The following is a 19,483-nucleotide window of genomic DNA, read 5'->3' as shown; positions in this document are numbered from 1 at the left end:
GCAGTTAATAATTATTTGTTGGTTCTTGCTATTAAAGTGATATGAGGATGGTCCATATGCTGCTTACATAAGAAAGCATAAAAAGAATATACACACTGTTATACAAGCACCCATATATGTGTACTGAGGTCCAGTGATGAGCTGAAAAGAGGAAGAATAAAGGATGATGGTAGAATAGAGGCAGAATACAGAAAGAAAGCTAAATAGCAGATTAAGAAGCATAGGAGAAGTAAGGTCCAATGTTCTAATAAAATACACTACAGACACCACCTTTAATCTTATTCTTTACATTTGAAAGGGGCACACATATAATATTGTTGTAGTGAAAGAAAGTGGAGGTTTTGTAATATGCTCTTGCATCAAATGTTTTGTAAAATATTCATCTTCTATCTGTTTAACAACATTAACACTATGGTTTTTGTAATGAGTTGTTCCTAAAAAATTTCTGCTGTAGTTTGCCCCATTATAGAATTTTTGTGTCGGGTATCTGTTATTCCTCTTAGAAACTTTTGTTACCAGGTCACTGATCAATGAGGTTGATCATTGCATAGTTTATCATACAAATTGATTGGAACAGCAGAATGCAGATTATGGTTATTAGAGTATACGTACGGTAGGTTTGTCTTCTATGGGACAACTGGGATAGCTCTCCTGGAAGTCCCATAGAAGTGAATGTAACACAGGGGGATTGATTCCTTTAAAATACTGAAGATGAGTGATGAAACATTTATTCTCTTTCCTATGAATAGGGGATAAGTTTCTCCTTGTGGTAGAACCTCTTTTAATCGAACCTTCAGACCCTGATGAGCAGGCCCGGTTTCCCCCTGGCCAATCATAGCCTTGACTAATAGCTATAGACGTTAGTTTGCTGGATTGGCTCTTTGAACGCAAACGTTGGGTCTGCTCATCTCTATCCCTAATAAGAATTCAGGTTCAATTTACTGGAGGAGAATAGGGCTGCAGCTGGGAGCATTGATGTGCAAGGATATTCTGTAGAGCAGCTGCACTCTTTGTATTCTGAGAATTAGTGGCTGTCCCAGATCCGGACCTCCACTGATAACCATTTTCTAGGGAACTCTTTGCCCTTTATTCTGTACTTTCAGTGCCCAAAGTACATATACATGGATTTGTATATTCATTAAAATTAAAGTTTCATAAACATCAGCATGTGTTACCAATTCCTCTCATACCGCTTCTTGTTATTAACCATTTTAAATTATTTATTTCTTTGACCCAGTCCGGCAGGTGAGGGCAGAATTGGCTAATTCCTAAGGATTAAATTAAAAACTAACTTGGTCGTACTTTCCTCCATTTGTCTAATTAAAATTGTGCTGCCATTTACTTCTCATTAATTTTAAATGTCAGAATGATTCAATACATTGATTAGAGATATTTCGAAAGTACAACATATTGTGCAACAGATGCTATGTCAAATCGGTTCAGCAGCTCTTAATATCATTATCTTTAAGTGCGTGATTGGAAATGCATCCTGTGCTTAACATGAAGACATGTGAATGATCTCATTAATAGGTATTTACATGGAATTCACTAAAGAAGAATGTGATGAATGTGTTTTATGCATTTGATAAGTGGAGCTGTCAATCCACCTTTAAAAGACTCTCATTTGCGTTATGTTAAAAATGTTACTTTTCTGGCATTAGGCGAAAGGCGCACTGGGCCTTGCTGTAACCAGAGTAACACAGAGATATTCCTGTGATGTGATGGCAGCATACAGTAGCTTCTATGCTGATCAAAAGTTATTTACCACCAATATATTCACATTAGTAACATGTCAAAGACAAGTAAAAATTACAGTTGTACAGTAACTTTGTAAACCTACTTTTCTTTGTATTTGGTGTATTTTTCTGATTATATCATTGTATTATTACAGCTCATACTATACTGTACTCCAGAGCTGAACTTGCTGGTAGTGTTACCGTTATGATCCAGAGCTCTAATAAACTCCAGGGATGCATTCACAGTTTTGCTTAATGCCTTTCGAAACAATCTCAATTTTTTGACAGACCCTGTCATAACATTTTATATGAGACTCTATAATGCAGAGGAACAATTAGCTTTTCCTGGCTTAAATTATTGTACGTTATCACCTGCTGAAGAGAGTGCACATTTAGTCAGTCACCAAATATGGTTGTGGTGTGCATGAAGAGAGAGAATAAAATGTAATTTTGGATGAACGTGACCACTGGAAGCTATAAAAGCATTAATGGAACACCATGAAAGGAATAGAAGAAGGTACATGTTTTGGGTCTTTTGGTGATATCCATGATGACAGGTTAGTTTTAAAGGGATATTCCCATCTTGTTCATTTATGACTTATCCACAGGGTATGCTTAAGTATATGATGGATGCAGATCCTACATCTAGGACACCCATCTTTGGTAACGGAGGACTACTGTCCCACTTCCCGCAGCTGGGTTGAGTGGAGAGTGTAACCCTCATGTACGGCCATAGTAGCAGGTCCCAGAGTTTAGATCTAAAGCTATCATTCTATATATATGACACATACTATGGATATATCATAAAATAGTGATGGGAAAACCTCTTTTCCAAAACAATATTTCTAATAATTTAAAAAACAACAAATATAGAGTGGAGCCGCTCTTCCTAGGTCAGTTTGTCCTTCTTACTAGACCTACAAATTCCTTCATTTTCTTTTTCTTCTCCTTCCTCACAAAGTCGCTTGACGGCCGGCATGTATTATTCAGCAACAACTTGTATACTGTTCCTGCTGTTTCCCCTTCTCACTGCCATCAAATCTAAACAAGAGGTGAGAGATACGGAACAGTCCATCTGTTAACTTGATAAAACTCTGAGCATTCTGGGAATCCAGCACTTGATTGGCGCTAATTGACTTGGCTCTAATTGGCTGCTCAGTCACCTTGTCCCAAACTGAATCCTACAAATATGTTGTCGTCTTTTCCAATTTTTATTTTCAGCAGATGCAGATCTAGAAATGCATCTGCTCCCTTGGGTCATCATTATGTACGGCACTCAGACAATATTTACACTTTTACATCATTCCTTCAAGGAAATCTAAATGTCAGGAACAAAAATGCAGCGACATCTTGCTTGATAACTTCTGCTTTATCCCCAATCCACAAGACAACAATTCCTAGTACTTGCAAGATCTGCAAATACCCAAGGAAGCTCAAACAGGAATCATCACTTTTCTGTTATGGTCCAGGCAGTTGTCAGCGCCCCCAGCTTGGGGATCCTGGGGTTCTGCGCGGTGTTAAGCATGACTCATACTTGTGGAGAAAAGAAAAGAGAAGTCTTGGCTGAATCCTATGCAATCATCCTTGGATTGTTTTCCTAATATGTAACTTGGAATCAGCTGAAGATTTATGTAGCAAACTTTGCATGTGAATAGAATATAAATCCTGCTGGTATTTGAGATTTGCACATGATATTCTTTATGCAGAATTGCATCCCATCCAATGTGTCTAAGTTCAGTACATTGCTGGAGCCCTAGTGAGCATTTATAAATGTCAGTATAGTAATCAGTTGGGTATCAAACTTAAATAGAGTATAGAATGTAGGTGGAGTATTTAGCAAGATACAAACTAAACCTATGAAAAACTGCTGATACTTTACTATTTTTCTATTTGCAGTACATTAACTAGGTTTATGATCCTTATTACAATTGAGTGAGATGTAAAAGTCATCCAGGCGGAAACATAATGCAGTTTAGTAGTTAAACCTTTGAATGAAGTTTCTTTTTAATTTCAGAAATGAATAGAGCAGGTGATAATAGTAAACCTTTGTACTATTTTTTTCTGCTTTTACTCTTTCATTGAGCAGTCTACCTGAAAGCCTAATTCCCATCCACTTCAAACAGATAAGGAGGCTAATGATTTAACTCTTTCCATACCAAAACAAGCAAATATACCTGCGCTGACTGACAGTTTGTTTATTTAAGTGTCTTGTACGTACCTGAGCTAGGGCGGCTCATATTATACCAGCAGCGACACCTACTAATTGCCAACACTTAGGCATTCCTCATACGTCACCCATTATTCATCACTAATCTCCCACAACCCTTTTTTGCGCCAATGTTCCCCCTTTTTGAGTTCTTTCCATACCAAGAAAATATTTTACTTCTAATTCTATTCATTAGAAACTTTATCATGCTGCTTTATCTCTCAGCTGTAATTGGGAAACAGGACAGAAAGACAATTTACACAAACTGCTTAAATAAGGAAGAAAGACAGAGGAAAAGAAGGACACCGTAACATATTTATTTAATAAACGTTTACTATTATCAGCTGTACTAGTTATTTGTTGAGATACAATATGACTTAAAGCAAAGCTAAACTTTCAACATTAATTTCTAAAATACAGATTAAAGAATTACCAGTAATATACAGTAAATGTTAGTTCTTTAGTCCAGTCCCTATGTATAATCTCCGAGGTGCCCTATCCTTTGTATAGTTGATATGAAATCGACTTGGATCCTGTTTTACCCTGATTGCTCACACTGCTTGTTCATGATGTGAGTAATTTGCTTGCTTTTTGCAATTTCCTGCACCTTCTGCTAAAGAGTAGACAGGAAACATTCCCTCTTCCCCATCACATAATTAAGAACCAGTCTCTGAAGCCTCCGCTTTGTTCACTGTATAATTTTGTGACGCAGCTGGTGGCAAGTTTTGAGAGTTATTTTTTTAGTAGAATGCATAATTATGTTAAATTAACTTTTGTTTGTTTACTGATGAAACATTTACTTTAATATTTTAAATGTCTCTCACACAGTGATAGTGAAGCAGCAGAAATCGGATACATTTTCTTTTTCTTCATATAAACATATACTTCACAGTTTCATACCACAGTTTTGTGTGATGGAAGATCAGATGGAAGTACAGCTTTCTATGTGCTTTGGATTGTTCGCCAACAGGGGCATAACTTGAGGGGGTGCAGGGGGTGTGGTCGCAACCGGGCCCAAGAGGCTTTGGGGGCCCATAAGGTCTCACTTTCCCATATGAGAAGATTAGTACCATAAACCATACATTTATAGTCAGGGCCCTGGCACAAACTTTGCACTGGGTCCCATCAGCTTCTAGTTACGCCACTGTTCGCCAAGATCTATTCTTTGTATCACCCCAGTATGTATATAGATGGCTAACTCACAGCCCCCTTAAACTTTTGCATGGTCACAATGAGGTCAGGCAGGGATGGCCACCTTCAATAGGCAAAGCCACCGATGTCAAGCAGGAACTATACAGTGCTTGGGGACTACACTGAACTCCTTATGACATTCATTTCTCGTTACCAGAATTCACAGATACATTCTGACAATGAAGTTGAGTATTTTATGACATGTTTTATCTTTTATTTTGTTCCCTAGGATCCACCCCCCAGAGTACTTTAAACAGAAATATGCGGTTGATGAAGTTCAGTACACATGTGATGTAAGTAAAATTTGTGCTGCCAATCTATGGTTATAATGGTTTGTAGGACAGAAGGTGTTTGTGGGAAACCCAGCAATCCTATTAAATTCAAACCAACTAATCCAAATGTGCTGAATTGTACTGAAGTATATTTTTTCTTTATCCGACAGATTGCTTTTATTGCGGTCACATTGCCTTTAAAAGCATTTACCCGTCAACTTAGAAAAGGTTAAATATAACTCCAAATTAGTCTCTGGGATGCCTAATAAATATTAACTTCAGGAAGGGTAAATACTTCAAAGTAACTGTAGCTTCTGGGTATATTAAAACAGCAAGAAAAAAAATGTGCATACACACATGGGATAAAGGTCAGCTAAGTATTAAAAAAAAAAAATCAGTGCTCCATTCTGCATATAGGGAAAATGTCACAGTCAGTTTTTCCCCTGGTTGTCCAGTTATAGATCTCCCCCCCCCCCCCCCCCCACACCGTTTGGCCTGTTAGTTGTCATCATACAACATAAACATGTGAACACAGACATTTTTTAAGAATGTTCAACCTAAGTTCCCCCTTAGACCTCTATTGGGCATGGTGCAGTGAGCTCATTCAGACCATGCCCGGTGACTGCTCCGGTTGATCTCTGCCCAGCCAAAACGGGGCACACAACTTCCTCTGGTTGTGGCCCATTTGTTCTCTCGGCAGTGTGCCTTAGTCTACATGCACTTAGTCTTGTGCTCACAACATGCCACAAACGGGTAAGTTTGCAGCTGGTTTTTACCCAGATGGAGATGGAAGGTGATCTCCATAGAATAGGCTCAGCTCTATAATATGTGGTGCAAATTACGGTGTATTTAGACACTAAATCAGGGACGGCACTGAGTCAGCTGCCATTTTTCCGGCTAGCTCATGGCTGCCATTTACGGTCGATTGCTTGAGGCCTTAGTACAATAAACTTACCTGCCCTGTGCACTGGTGCAAGCTCCTGCAGCTCCCATTCAGTCACATGACATGCGATTTAGGCCAGGTTCCCATTGGAGCCATGAACTTTTATTGATGGTAACTGCTGATCACAACATATTCGTCCAGTTCATTCTGACAATGCCCTTATGTGGCAGAGCTGTATTATGTCTGCACAGCTAGACCTTTTGCTATTCATCAATCTTATCTCCCATTGTGCGTGACATGTGTCGGCTAACAAGTGAATGTTGAGAGAGAAAATGTTTCATTATTGTAGCAGCGTCAATCGATAAATCTTGCATCAGTAAGCAAGCCTGTATATGGAGGGTAATGGAGACATTTGTGTAACCCTGCCTTTGTATTCATCTAGCATCTGAGGGAGGGAGGAAAATTTTACTTCAAACCTCTGCAGAGACACAATTCTTTAATTCAGCTTGTAGGACTTGCTGATAATGTTAGTTCCCCCACTAATGTAATGTCATTGGATGGGCACATGGATTTTCCTATATTATTTATGTACCACATTATTGAGAAAGAATTCAGTAGATATTCAGTTAAAGGAGTATACTGGGATACTTCAGTCCCATAGTCTTGAGACTTTTGCTCCTTGTGACTGGGTAGGTTCCGTGGTAATGATGATCATTGAGGGTCCAAGGGGTCAAACAACCCTAAAAACCTAAAACTTCCATGCATCTCCTATCCACTGGTTCATTGGAACTTCTATTTCCAGTAAAGTTTTAGGTACCAGTAACATCATCAGTGAGTTGAGTTAAGGCATCAATTTGTCAGATTACCGTATATAACCTTATTACTGTCTGGTATTTAAAGTGCTGAACTATTCCCATACTGTAAGATCACTGTTGGAGCTACGTGTCTTATCGTCTTAAGTGGTGGCTGTTTGCATCGATTAACATTTTCCTTTCTTTCTATCAGATCGCCAAAGTCTTAAGTGCAAAGAGCCCGTCAGTCCTGCTCACTCTGGTAAGATAACCTTAAAAGAATAGACTGCCACCAATTACTTGTTGCCTCTATAATCTGCTTCTATCTTGGGGTCCAAAGGTCCCGTCTTTTTTTTTCATAAATTTGCAAGCTCAGGATAAAAGCGTGGTTGAACTGCAGCCTTAACATTCCCTTGTGAAGCTTTTATGGTTGTGACAATGATTATATCCTCTGAACAAAGTATCCATATTATCTTGGGTAAACTAGAGCAAAATACTCATTAGCATGTTTCTTGATTATAAAGCTGGTTATGCAAGCAATTCTAATTCCTATTAAGATTGAATAACATCTCACAAGTGTCAACAGGCTGGATTTTAACTCATTCAAAACTCTTGTTCCCCACTGTGTTAACCTGCACTGTGATAACCTGCACTGTGATAACCTGCACTGTGATAACCCACTTACTCCTCTTGACACTCAGTATTTGTGTTGAGGAAGTATCAGGTCAAAAATGTTGGACATATTATCCATAGTATCACCAACCTAAAGGGGACCTTTCACCAGATTTGACCCCACTAAATTACTATCCCCCTCTTGTATATGAAATATAATTTCTAGAGTTTCTAGAGTCTTTTATGTGTAGTCTCACCTGATTACCTTATAAAAAAATCTTCTCCAAATTCATGTGAAAATTTGCATAAGAGCCACTTTTAAAGGTTCACTTCAGGTGCCCGTGTCTTTGGTTTCTGTAGAAACTTGGTTGTCTTATTAAAGATAAGAATCTCGTCTTTCAGATCACATCAGAGTTGTGGTTCTAGAAACTACAGAACCAGAGAAATAGGAAATTTATGGAAAAGGAGGGACCTGGATGCTTATCTGCTGCTTGCGTTTTCAACTTTACCTTTAACCCCCCGTAGCTCCGGTTTAGTAGATCACAGAACCAAAAGCCTGGTGCAATTTTTATCTTTTGTACATAACCAAATCATCATGCTGCTAGGTATAGAACCCAAGACATGGGTGTCTGAAGTGCAACCTTGAATCTTCTCAGGCAACATGTCTCTTCTCTGTTCTTTTTCCCTTTTTTAGGTTGATATGTCACAGAAAAGAGGCCATCCTAGAAATTATATTTCATACCCTGGTATGGTGTTGTCTGTAATGGTGTCCACTTACAGGTGTACTTTCACAACAATATCCTGCTAGTCTAGTTATTGCATATGGAGTATGAGTAGCTTCTGCTCTGACAAACTTGACCTGATGGTCTCCTATTAATGAATAGCTGACATGAAATTTTTAAAGCTGGAGCTACTTATACATTTTGGTAAAGTTTCTTTTCGCTGCAGCTGGAAGTGGATGGAAAACAAAAACGCTTACACTACCTATAATCTAACTGCATTTAAAACTGCAAATGTAGCAAAAAAAAAACTAGATACATTTTTTTTTCATTCATTTCTCCCACTGACCCGAACAAAACTTGAAACTAGGAGCATTGTCTAGAGCAGTGATTTTCAACCTTTTTTGAGCCGCGGCACACTTTTTATACTTGGAAAATCCTGGGGCACACCACCAACCAAAATAGCACAAAATGACACTAAAACAGTCATAAAAGGCCTCCCTTTACTAATAAAAAACCCCTAGCGGCCTCCCTTTACTAATAAAAACCTCTAGCGGCCTCCCTTTACTAATTAAAAGACCCGAGCGGCCTCCCTTTACTAATTAAGAACCCCTACCGGCCTCCCTTTACTAATTAAGAGCCCCTAGCGGCCTCCCTTTACTAATTTAGAGCCCCTAGCGGCCTCCCTTTACTAATTAAGAGCCCCTAGCGGCCTCCCTTTACTAATTAAAAGACCCTAGCGGCCTCCCTTTACTAATTAAAACAGTGATTTTCAACCTTTTTTGAGCCGCGGCACACTTTTTATACTTAGAAAATCCTGGGGCACACCACCAACCAAAATAGCACAAAATGACACTAAAACAGTCATAAAAGGCCTCCCTTTACTAATAAAAAACCCCTAGCGGCCTCCCTTTACTAATAAAAACCTCTAGCGGCCTCCCTTTACTAATTAAGAGCCCCTAGCGGCCTCCCTTTACTAATTAAAAGACCCTAGCGGCCTCCCTTTACTAATTAAGAGCCCCTAGCGGCCTCCCTTTACAAATTAAAAGGCCCTAGAGGCCCACCTTTACTAATTAAAAGGCCCTAGATGCCCCCCTTTACTAATTAAAAGGCCCTAGAGGCCCCCCTTTACTAATTAAAAGGCCCTAGAGGCCCCCCTTTACTAATTAAAAGGCCCTAGAGGCCCCCCTTTACTAATTAAAAGGCCCTAGCAGCCTCCCTTTACTAATTAAGAGCCCCTTGCGGCCTCCCTTTACTAATTAAGAGCCCCTAGCGGCCTCCCTTTACTAATTAAAAGACCCTAGCGGCCTCCCTTTACTAATTAAAACAGTGATTTTCAACCTTTTTTAGCCGCGGCACACTTTTTATACTTAGAAAATCCTGGGGCACACCACCAACCAAAATAGCACAAAATGACACTAAAACAGTCATAAAAGGCCTCCCTTTACTAATAAAAAACCCCTAGCGGCCTCCCTTTACTTATAAAAACCTCTAGCGGCCTCCCTTTACTAATAAAAACCTCTAGCGGCCTCCCTTTACTAATTAAAAGCCCCTAGCGGCCTCCCTTTACTAATTAAAAGACCCTAGCGGCCTCCCTTTACTAATTAAGAGCCCCTAGCGGCCTCCCTTTACAAATTAAAAGGCCCTAGAGGCCCACCTTTACTAATTAAAAGGCCCTAGATGCCCCCCTTTACTAATTAAAAGGCCCTAGATGCCCCCCTTTACTAATTAAAAGGCCCTAGATGCCCCCCTTTACAAATTAAAAGGCCCTAGAGGCCCACCTTTACTAATTAAAAGGCCCTAGATGCCCCCCTTTACAAATTAAAAGGCCCTAGAGGCCCCCCTTTACTAATTAAAAGGCCCTAGAGGCCCCCCTTTACTAATTAAAAGGCCCTAGCAGCCTCCCTTTACTAATTAAGAGCCCCTTGCGGCCTCCCTTTACTAATTAAGAGCCCCTAGCGGCCTCCCTTTACAAATTAAAAGGCCCTAGAGGCCCACCTTTACTAATTAAAAGGCCCTAGATGCCCCCCTTTACTAATTAAAAGGCCCTAGATGCCCCCCTTTACTAATTAAAAGGCCCTAGAGGCCCCCCTTTACTAATTAAAAGGCCCTAGAGCCCCCCCCCTTACTAATTAAAAGGCCCTAGAGGCCCCCCTTAACTAATAAAAAGCCCCAGCCTCCCTTTACTAATAAAAAAAAGACCCTAGCTTCCTTCCTTATACAAATAATAACCTTATATACTTACCCTTGATGTCTTCTTCCGCGTACCTTCACTCCTAATGGCAATCCGCCCACCCCGCGTCGGCGATCCGTCAGGTCACGTCAGTCACGTGACATGGGCCGCGCGGTGCAGGAGCTACAGAAGATGGGCGCATTACACAGGGGCACCATAATTCGGGGAATTTTCCCCGCGGCACACTCAACCATGTGTCGCGGCACACTAGTGTGCCGCGACACACAGGTTGAAAATCACTGGTCTAGAGCAGCAGCTATCTACATCCGTGAAGGTGCCCTGCAAAAATTCATCCCGAATGCATAATTCATCTTGATACCCCTGATTCATGAATGTCAGAACTATGGTTAAATACTGTACAGTGTTGTAATAGAAGGTTAGGAAATGACACAGATGCTATTATGTATACCATGCAAGATGGTTGGCAACTTGTGGGTGATGTAATGGTTGTAAACCAATATGTGCAGCAGTTCTAGGGAGAAATAATCTTCAGGAAAATGTGTGCTTCACATTACAATTAAAGATATGTTTTATCGGGTGAGTATAAAGACTTCGAAGGAATCCTTTTCCCTTTCATGTTGCCAGTAGTTACTATTAGTAGCGGAGCAGTGTGATTAACATAGGAAAAGTAGCCAGACCTGACTCACTGCTGCGCCCACATTATGGAAGTGACTTTCCTTATGATATTCGTGGTCACGCAGGTTGGCTGAGATTGAAGGAGAGATTTTTTTTTTCCTTTCAATCAAACGCCTTGCGAGGTGAATCTGACTTTTAGTGCATGTAGTTTAAGCCATTATATTGGAATGACTGCTAGCAATACTGCCAGTATCTGTTGCTAGGCATAACTCTCTTGCTGTTACGGCTTTTAATAAAAAGCGTCTCTCTCATCATATCGTGAAAGGGGGGTAAGAGATGTTTCTATTGTTTTCTCCAAAGTGAGGAACATTCGGATAAATAATTACTTTCTTCAGTTTACATAGGATGATGTTCAATTTTAATTTTAGATGGAAGAGAAAACTCTGTTGGAGCTAATTCTTTCTTCTTGCTCAAATATTGCGAATGTCGGAAAGGTCAAACTCCACATTCTATGAAAACTTCTATGATCAGCAATTGTTCTCACCAAGCGTAGAATTGTTTTAGTCCCTAAAGGGAAGATATAATAAAAATAAGCCTATTCAAATAAGGACATCGTTGATATCCTGTAAATGTTATGCACATATGTAAAAATACTTCCACTATACAGACTAGCCAAATTTTGTAATAATATCCAAAAAAACATTTTGCAGTCACATGATATGTCACATGATCCCTCTCAGAAAGTCAGGAGCTCTGACCCTAAATAACAACTTGTGATAAGTTCTTGTTATCGAACCGTCCCAATGTTTTTGTACTCAGTAGACACAATTACAGTCACTGGTAATAAGACTACTAGGTAATAAAAGACCTATGGTTAATACAAAGGTGTCTATAATACTGAGATTTATTTATTTAGCAATTCTTTCATTTGTCGGTGGCTGAACCTGGTTTCTTCTCTCTTAGTAGAGGACCTCAGCGGATGTGTTTTAGTAGCCTTTGCTTATGATATGAAATTACAACTGGGACTGGTGTGACGCATGTCAGAGATGAGAGGCTCTCGGTAATAAAGCTGACTGTCACCCCAAGGCAATGGAGGACAGATTTCTAAGACACACACATATATATCATATATAAGTCATCCTTGCGAGCAGCTGCTTTCCATTCGCCTACAGTAAGGGCTTAGTGTCAGCCCCGGATCATGTCTTATCCTAGCGTGGACATGTATTTCATCCATATATACAGGCTGTTGTCAGGCTTGTCGTTGTTCTAATATTCTCTTTGTGAAGAAATCACCAAGACAGCAGATCGCTCCTGCAGATCGTCTCCTCAGGACTGCAGAATATATCCATTCTTTTTGGTTTCAACAGCTAAAAGAATAAAAGGGAATCAAAAGAAAATCGGGTGCAGGCTCGGACTTCCATTATTTTATTCTGTCACTAAAATTATAACGAAGGTCTAACGGATGCGTTAAGTCCATTGATTTCAATTGACTTTTGTGTTTGTTTACACCGTTTCTATTATTTGAGCTGAAATTGGACGGAAGCTGCTGCACTATTTTTTTAATCTCAAGTAATGGCATCACTAATGGTAGCACTGAAAACTGACACTAATGGAAGCAATTAAAAGTCCATTTAAGTCCGTGGACTCTTTAGCGCATTTGTTCTTCTGTTATTAGCAGTTTAGTGAAGGATACTAACAGAGGTTCAATCATTGGGACTTCCAAATTTTGAAAACTTATCATAATCTTGTTGAATTGACACATGTGCAGACTCTTTTACAATAGAGAGCCCTAAAATATTGTTTGGCTGTTACATAAACATGGTAGAAAGCCTTTCAGTGGTAACAATAAAAATTCCAATGAACTTACAGCATGCAGAGACAATATGATAATTAGGAATACTAATTGAAGAATTGGAGGATGATGTTATACACTGTAAAGCTATATTAATATAAGAAGACCCCTTGAGAATAGGCTCAGCTTTGCAAAGCTGAGGGCGGGGGTCGGAGCTGCCCTTAGTGCTGAAAGGCAGTGGAGTTCATAGAAAAGTCTAATAAAAACAGAAAGGATTGCTATTGCACTACATGTGGATATGAATATATATAATTTCTAAAAGGAAATCTACCATTTGATTTCATGCATTATGCACCAAACATACATTGAGAATTCTGTAGTTACCCTAATGCAGAAACATATCTTGTTTAATACCTGAGCTGAGTGGTTTTGCTGAAAAAACTGTTATAAAATTATGATAATTAGGCTCTAATGCTTCTGTGCTGGAGTGCTTCTCCATTAAGTATGCACTGCTTCAGAGAATGATGTAATCCCTGTCTTATCCCTGAGAGGCAGATGTAATCAGTTGCTGCACCATCCCCCAGCTGCTATGTAAGAGTGATCCAGCTCAGGTTGATTAGTCCTGTCTGGACAGTTCAGGAAGCTCTGTGTGTATTTTGTTTATGTAGACAGCCAGCAGCAGCCAGCTTTTCCAGGGTTTAAACAAGATATGCTTTTGCATCAGTGTAGCTACAACATTCTCAAGGAATCTTTGGTTCATAATGCATCAAATCAAATGGTAGATTTCCTTTAACTTGCAATCACCATATTATTGACAACACAAGGCTTCAGATTTCCCTGTGATGACAGGCTCTGAATAGAAGCACCTGACAAAGAAATATTTGTTCTCTGTCCTTAGACATTTTCCCTTCCATGATCCAAACTCTTGAACATGTCTTTGAATTCTGAACTGGCATTTCTACCAAAACTGTGATATTTACATTGTGCATTTCAAATTGTTATATTCTCACATTCGCCACCATGGAAATGGACATTCAAAATGTCTTCTTCAAACCTGCAATATTTCTTATTGTTTGTGTTGTAATGTGATCACATAAGACTTAAGTTAACTATTTGTTTTCTTGTATTTGTTTTCTGTAGCATTCTAGGCTATGAAGTTTTTATGTCAGTTTTGCAGGACGGATTAATCACATCAGATTTATTAGTACATTACTTTGTGCTAGAAATTGTATCTTTTTACAGTTTTTTTTTTCTTCTTTTGTTCACACCGCTTTGTTACAAATTGGGTGGAGCATGGGTGAGTTTTAATAGCCCAACAGAGTTTCCTTTATTTAATCCATAAAAAAAATGGGTTAAATCTAGGTCAGCTCTCAGCATGTTACATCCCGAAATGCACCAGAATAACTAAAGGCATAAACCTCTTGATTATTTTGGGGCATTTTTCACCAGCACAGCAGATTATTATTACTGCCACATTAAACGCCAGTCGTAATACTTTAGCTGTGTTTTTCAGGTATTGATATGCCGACTGATCATGTATTTATACCCTTAATTCCTATTATTCTTACTAAGTAGGCATTAAGGGATATGTATATGGAAATATGACTGCAAGATCAAACAGCACAATATTTGTTTGTCAACAGTGAGATATATAATGTTTTACTACAATATATCCATTGGGAGTCATAGCTAAAGCCGTCTGCACAGGAACATTGTTTTTGGCTATGGGCTATCTGTTAATACAAATGCATTGCAATGGGCTCACACACATGGTTTCCATAGCCCCATAAATGAGATTACTGCCTGAGCCACAAAACTTGGGGGAAGGTCCTATTGCTGCTTGAGTTGTTGGCTCGGTTTATCATTTCACATGGGCCGCAAACAGTGGTCCATGTTTCTGTTGTTTGCAGCCCACGATATGCATACACCAAGTCGAGTCCTGGTTTGCCCAGGGATTGTATTTTTATCTTGATTTCAGCCATATTCAGGTGATATCCAGTTATATTTTGAATATTTGCTATTTTTGCCGTTTTGCTAGTTTGGTGTTTTTCATTAAATCGAAAATGGATGGACAACTATAGGCGGTGAGCCTTGCCCCCAAACCTAGTGCTTGAATATGTTTTGGCTGCATGTACAAAGTTGTTTTCATTTTTTTATATTTCTTTTGTTGTAGATCTATCTAGATTACCGTAGCACTTTTGTTTTATGTTTTAATTAATTTGATTAAATTAATATTTTATTAATTTGTCTTGAAATACAGTATATTTTTATTCTTTACAGCGTGGGGTTAATACAGACAGCGGAAGTGTTTGCAGAGAGGCCTCATTTGAAGGAATTAGCCAGTAAGTGAACATCGTCTTACCATGAGAAAGCAACCTGAGTTTTCCTCCTAAGCATTGAAATCTTTAATTCTGTATCACTCCAGAAAGGGTAAAATAATCTTGTAGCTTCACACTTAGGGGATAGAAGAGTGACAGGGATCGCAGAATAAAAATAATGAAATACTCCTGCAACATATATGTTTAAATCTATGTATACTGTAGATATATGAAAGGGAGCCTGTCAGCACCTCATCCCCCCAAGCCCACCAACAGTACGTTGTTACATATTATGCATTTCCCCCAGGGATCCTTCTGTCACATTTGTCAACACTTCTGAAAAACCCTCCTTTATTTGATTGTAAAATGAAGTCAAGAGGGTAGGACTACTCGTCCAGGCTGTCAGGCAGCCCCACCTCCCGCTGTATGCTCTGCCGAATCCAAGCATAGTGCATGCCAGCCCTGCCTCCTAACGCCCATCCTTCATTCTTCTTAATGCCAAAATACATAGCGGCGCATGCACAGTGCCCCTGGAAAGTCAGTAGTGCTGGCTCCAAGATCACAGGCTGGTCGCCCATATGTAGTGTCCAGCACAGTCATGTATGACAGTATTGAAGGAGAATGATGGTTGGGGCCGTTAGAGGGCAGAGCTGGCACAGACCATACTTGGAATGGCGGTCAGGAGGTGGGGCAGATCTACCTCCTTGACTTGCAGACACGTACAAATATGGCAGAAGGACCAGTGGGACATGCATAATAAAAAACAAGGTACTGTTTGTGAACTTAGGAAACTGTCAGCACCCCAGCCCCCCTATTAAATGTGATGCCTGCTATGTATTTATATTATTTACAGGATGATGTATATAAAACTTACTACCGTTCTTCTGGTGTTGCCACTGTGCTCATCCATTTCTTGCCTTGTACTACCTTTAATTCCAAGTTGCATCCTCGTCATACTCCAGAGCTGCACTCATAATTCTGCTAATTGTCATTTGAAAGTTGATTGACAGATGCCATCTAACAGTTTAGAGGAGTTCTTTTAATATATAGGGGCTGTTTGGTTTTCCGATTACTGTACAATGTCTTGTGCAAATATAACACTGCTGTCAGTATAAATCTCCAGTGTACGCTCAGTGTAGACGCTCAATAAGTAGATTTTGGCTCTGAATCGTGCAGAATTGTGATTGCTTACATTATAATATGTGACGGGGGTCATGATCAGATGAGTAATATATTCCGTCTCCAGGGTTCACCGTTTGTTTAGTTTATTCTGTGTGTACATTGTACAGCTCCCAGTTACCTTTTACTTAGTTATTTTTTATTAATTAATGTAGGCAGTGGTTGTTTATGTCCAATATGACCAACATTACTGCTCCACAGAGGTGGTCTCGCAACTCCCTGCAAACAGGACCCACTTTTTACTCTAGTTCATCGTATGACATGGAACAAGGTTGTCTCTATAACACATCACCTTTAAATAGAAAATCTTCTAGCTTGAAACTTGTGATTCTTCTCTTCATCCCAATTTCACACTTCCCAGCACGAGCTCATCTACATTTGCTTGTGTCAAATTAAGCAAAGTTAATGTATTTCCCCCACCCCCACCTTCTGTATTAAGATATCATCCCATTATTGTGATCTACAGCTGCACTCCAGAGTCAATCACGGTCCCGAGCAGCAGGAGCTCTAACAATCCTTCACACATTGTCAGAATAAATACATAAAAATCAACACAAGCCGCACACACCATCCCTGCACTGTATTATTCAATATGTATAACAGTGACTTGTGACCACAGTCATGTGCTGACAGTCCCATAAATATGTATTGATATGGAGGCTGTAAATAGGAAGAGTAAATTGAGAGGGAATAATACAGATGTAGACTCTAGAAATAACAGGTTCGGCTCAAGTTTCTGCCTGGCGCTTGTTCTCAGCTACTGTGAGATTTTATTAATGGAAGCACACAGGATAGCAAACCCTATAAGCCCTGACGGCTCTGTCACAGTTCTGAAAAGCTGATGGCTGCAAGTAATGGATTTACATTACCGATGGGAAATTGGCTCTCCTTTTATATAGAGAACATGTATACAGACGTAGCAGTGCTGACTTTGTTATAAAGGCTCATATTATTTGTGTTTTTACCATGGGACTGCAGGTAAACCTAATACATCATAAGTAAATTCCAACATTTAGGGAAAGAGAGATCTGGATCGCCCACCACATATAATGTAATGATCTTTTGCTGCTTGGCTAGAATTTGATTAAATTGTTTAAGCCCATGGTGATTTCAAATGGCATGTGCTGCTATAACACCACAGCAGATAGTGATATCCAGCAGTCCACCAGTACCTAGACTGACAGGCTAAAACTAAGCCCTCAAGGTCCTGAACCCTGGAACCCCACAAGCACTGAAACACAGAAACGGCAGACCTCAGACTTGCTCACAGTTAGTTTATGAGACCATATGATATGATATTTATTGAAGAATGGTGTTTGCTGTATCTGTGGTGCAGTGCATGTGGCAGTCCAGGGCCCAGAATCAGAAGCAGTACTGCTGCTGGCGCTGTGTTCCAGACATGATCAGTAAGGGACCACCATGAAAAAGAGGTGAGTGGGCTTATACAACTTGATCAAAATGTGACTAAAATCCTAAATCGCCCCACAAGCAAAAACAATATTGTGTGAAAATCTTTATCTGCTTTCTAGATACACTATTCCTGTTTTAAAGCGAATAATTTTACTGGTTCTTGGTGCACCAGTGATGGGGCCACTTCTACTGGTGCACCTGTGTCCAGCAGCACCTAGCACTCAATCTTTACACAATGGGGCAGATTTATCAAGCGTCTGAAAGTCAGAATATTTCTAGTTGCCCATGGCAACCAATCACAGCTCCGCTTTCATTTTACCAGTGCTCATGAATATTTTAAAGGGGAGCTGTGATTGGTTGCCATGGGTAACTAGAAATATTCTGACTTTCAGACAGCTTGATAAATCTGCCCCAATGTTTCACTTTTCTTGCATAAATAATGTTTAGTAAGTGCCCTCCATAATGCTAGTTCTGCTTGTGGGATCATTTGGCTGCTGGTAGACTCCGTTTAACTTTTTGGGGGACTTTTGTGCTTTTTCCTCCATTCATGGGGTAGGTGCATATACATCTTTAAAGGGAACCTATCAGCAAATATTGACCTAATAAACCACTATAATGTCAAGCAGCTGAACACATTCCAGATCATGTTTCTTTCATGACCCAGTGCGATGGCAGTATCCAGAAAATCTACTTTGAAGTTAGATATAACTTGGTTGTATAAAGTCAAGGAGGTCGAGATTTGTATACTGAAATCAAGCTCTCTCTTCCTCAGAAAGCCCATTCACTGTAACTACATGCATGATGTCAATCACAGAGGAGGAGGCTTTCAGAACTCCCCACCCTTACTTCAGTGTTTAAAGTCTCTGCCTCCTTAACTTTATACTACCAATTTACAGCTCACTTCAAAGTTGATTTTCTGGATGATGCCACCATACTGGACCATGAAAGAAACAAAAAAGTTGTTACTCTTCTTGACAATATTCCAGAAGTGGTTTATTATGCCAATTGCTGATGACAGATTCCCTTTAAAGGGTTTTCGGGCCTTAAGAGCTGTTCTAAAGCCACTGCTTTGTTATTTTAGCTGTGTGCTTAGGGTCATTGTCTTGTTGGAAGGTGAATCTTCAGCCCAGTCTGAGGTCCAGAGCACTCGGGTAGAGGTTTACATCCACGATATGTCTGTATTCATCTTTCCCTTAATTGCAACCTGTCGTCCTGTCCCTGCAGCTGAAAAACACCCCCATTGCAGGTTTTCTATACAGATAACGCTTAGAATTTGTGCACCTTATCCAGCATTCATAGATGACTATTGTATAATTTGGCAGATTTTTTGGTTTGGGTGACATGTTAGATGCCCCCTTTTTTTCAGAATTTCAGTAGAATTTTTGAAAGAAAATGGAGATTGAAGTGCACAAATTGTTTTAGTTGTTCATATCCTGGAAAGATGAATGGACTGGGTGCTGGGAAAAACTCTCCTCATCACTTTTCCATCTCTTCAGCATTGGGGTGCATTCACATGTGGCGTTGAACACATGCATTTCAAAACACAATGGATCAGCTGAGGAGAG

The 19,483-nt window shown here is 39.7% G+C and overlaps 1 protein-coding gene across 1 annotated transcript in view; it reads left to right on the top strand.

The window, feature by feature from the left end:
- The window catches only part of PEPD (peptidase D), a 185,381-nt gene that overhangs the window by 20,599 nt on the left and 145,299 nt on the right, over nt 1-19,483 (top strand). The window contains exons 4-6 of the mRNA XM_072117244.1: nt 5,363-5,426; nt 7,294-7,341; nt 15,292-15,353. Of these exons, the coding sequence (XP_071973345.1) occupies nt 5,363-5,426; nt 7,294-7,341; nt 15,292-15,353 (174 nt within the window). The remainder of the gene's footprint in view (nt 1-5,362; nt 5,427-7,293; nt 7,342-15,291; nt 15,354-19,483) is intronic.

Source organism: Engystomops pustulosus, chromosome 7 (genome assembly GCF_040894005.1).
Source record: "Engystomops pustulosus chromosome 7, aEngPut4.maternal, whole genome shotgun sequence".
Lineage (NCBI taxonomy): Eukaryota > Metazoa > Chordata > Amphibia > Anura > Leptodactylidae > Engystomops > Engystomops pustulosus.
The sequence above is the reverse complement of the archived record's forward strand: the minus strand, read 5'-3'. Positions and strand labels throughout refer to the sequence as shown.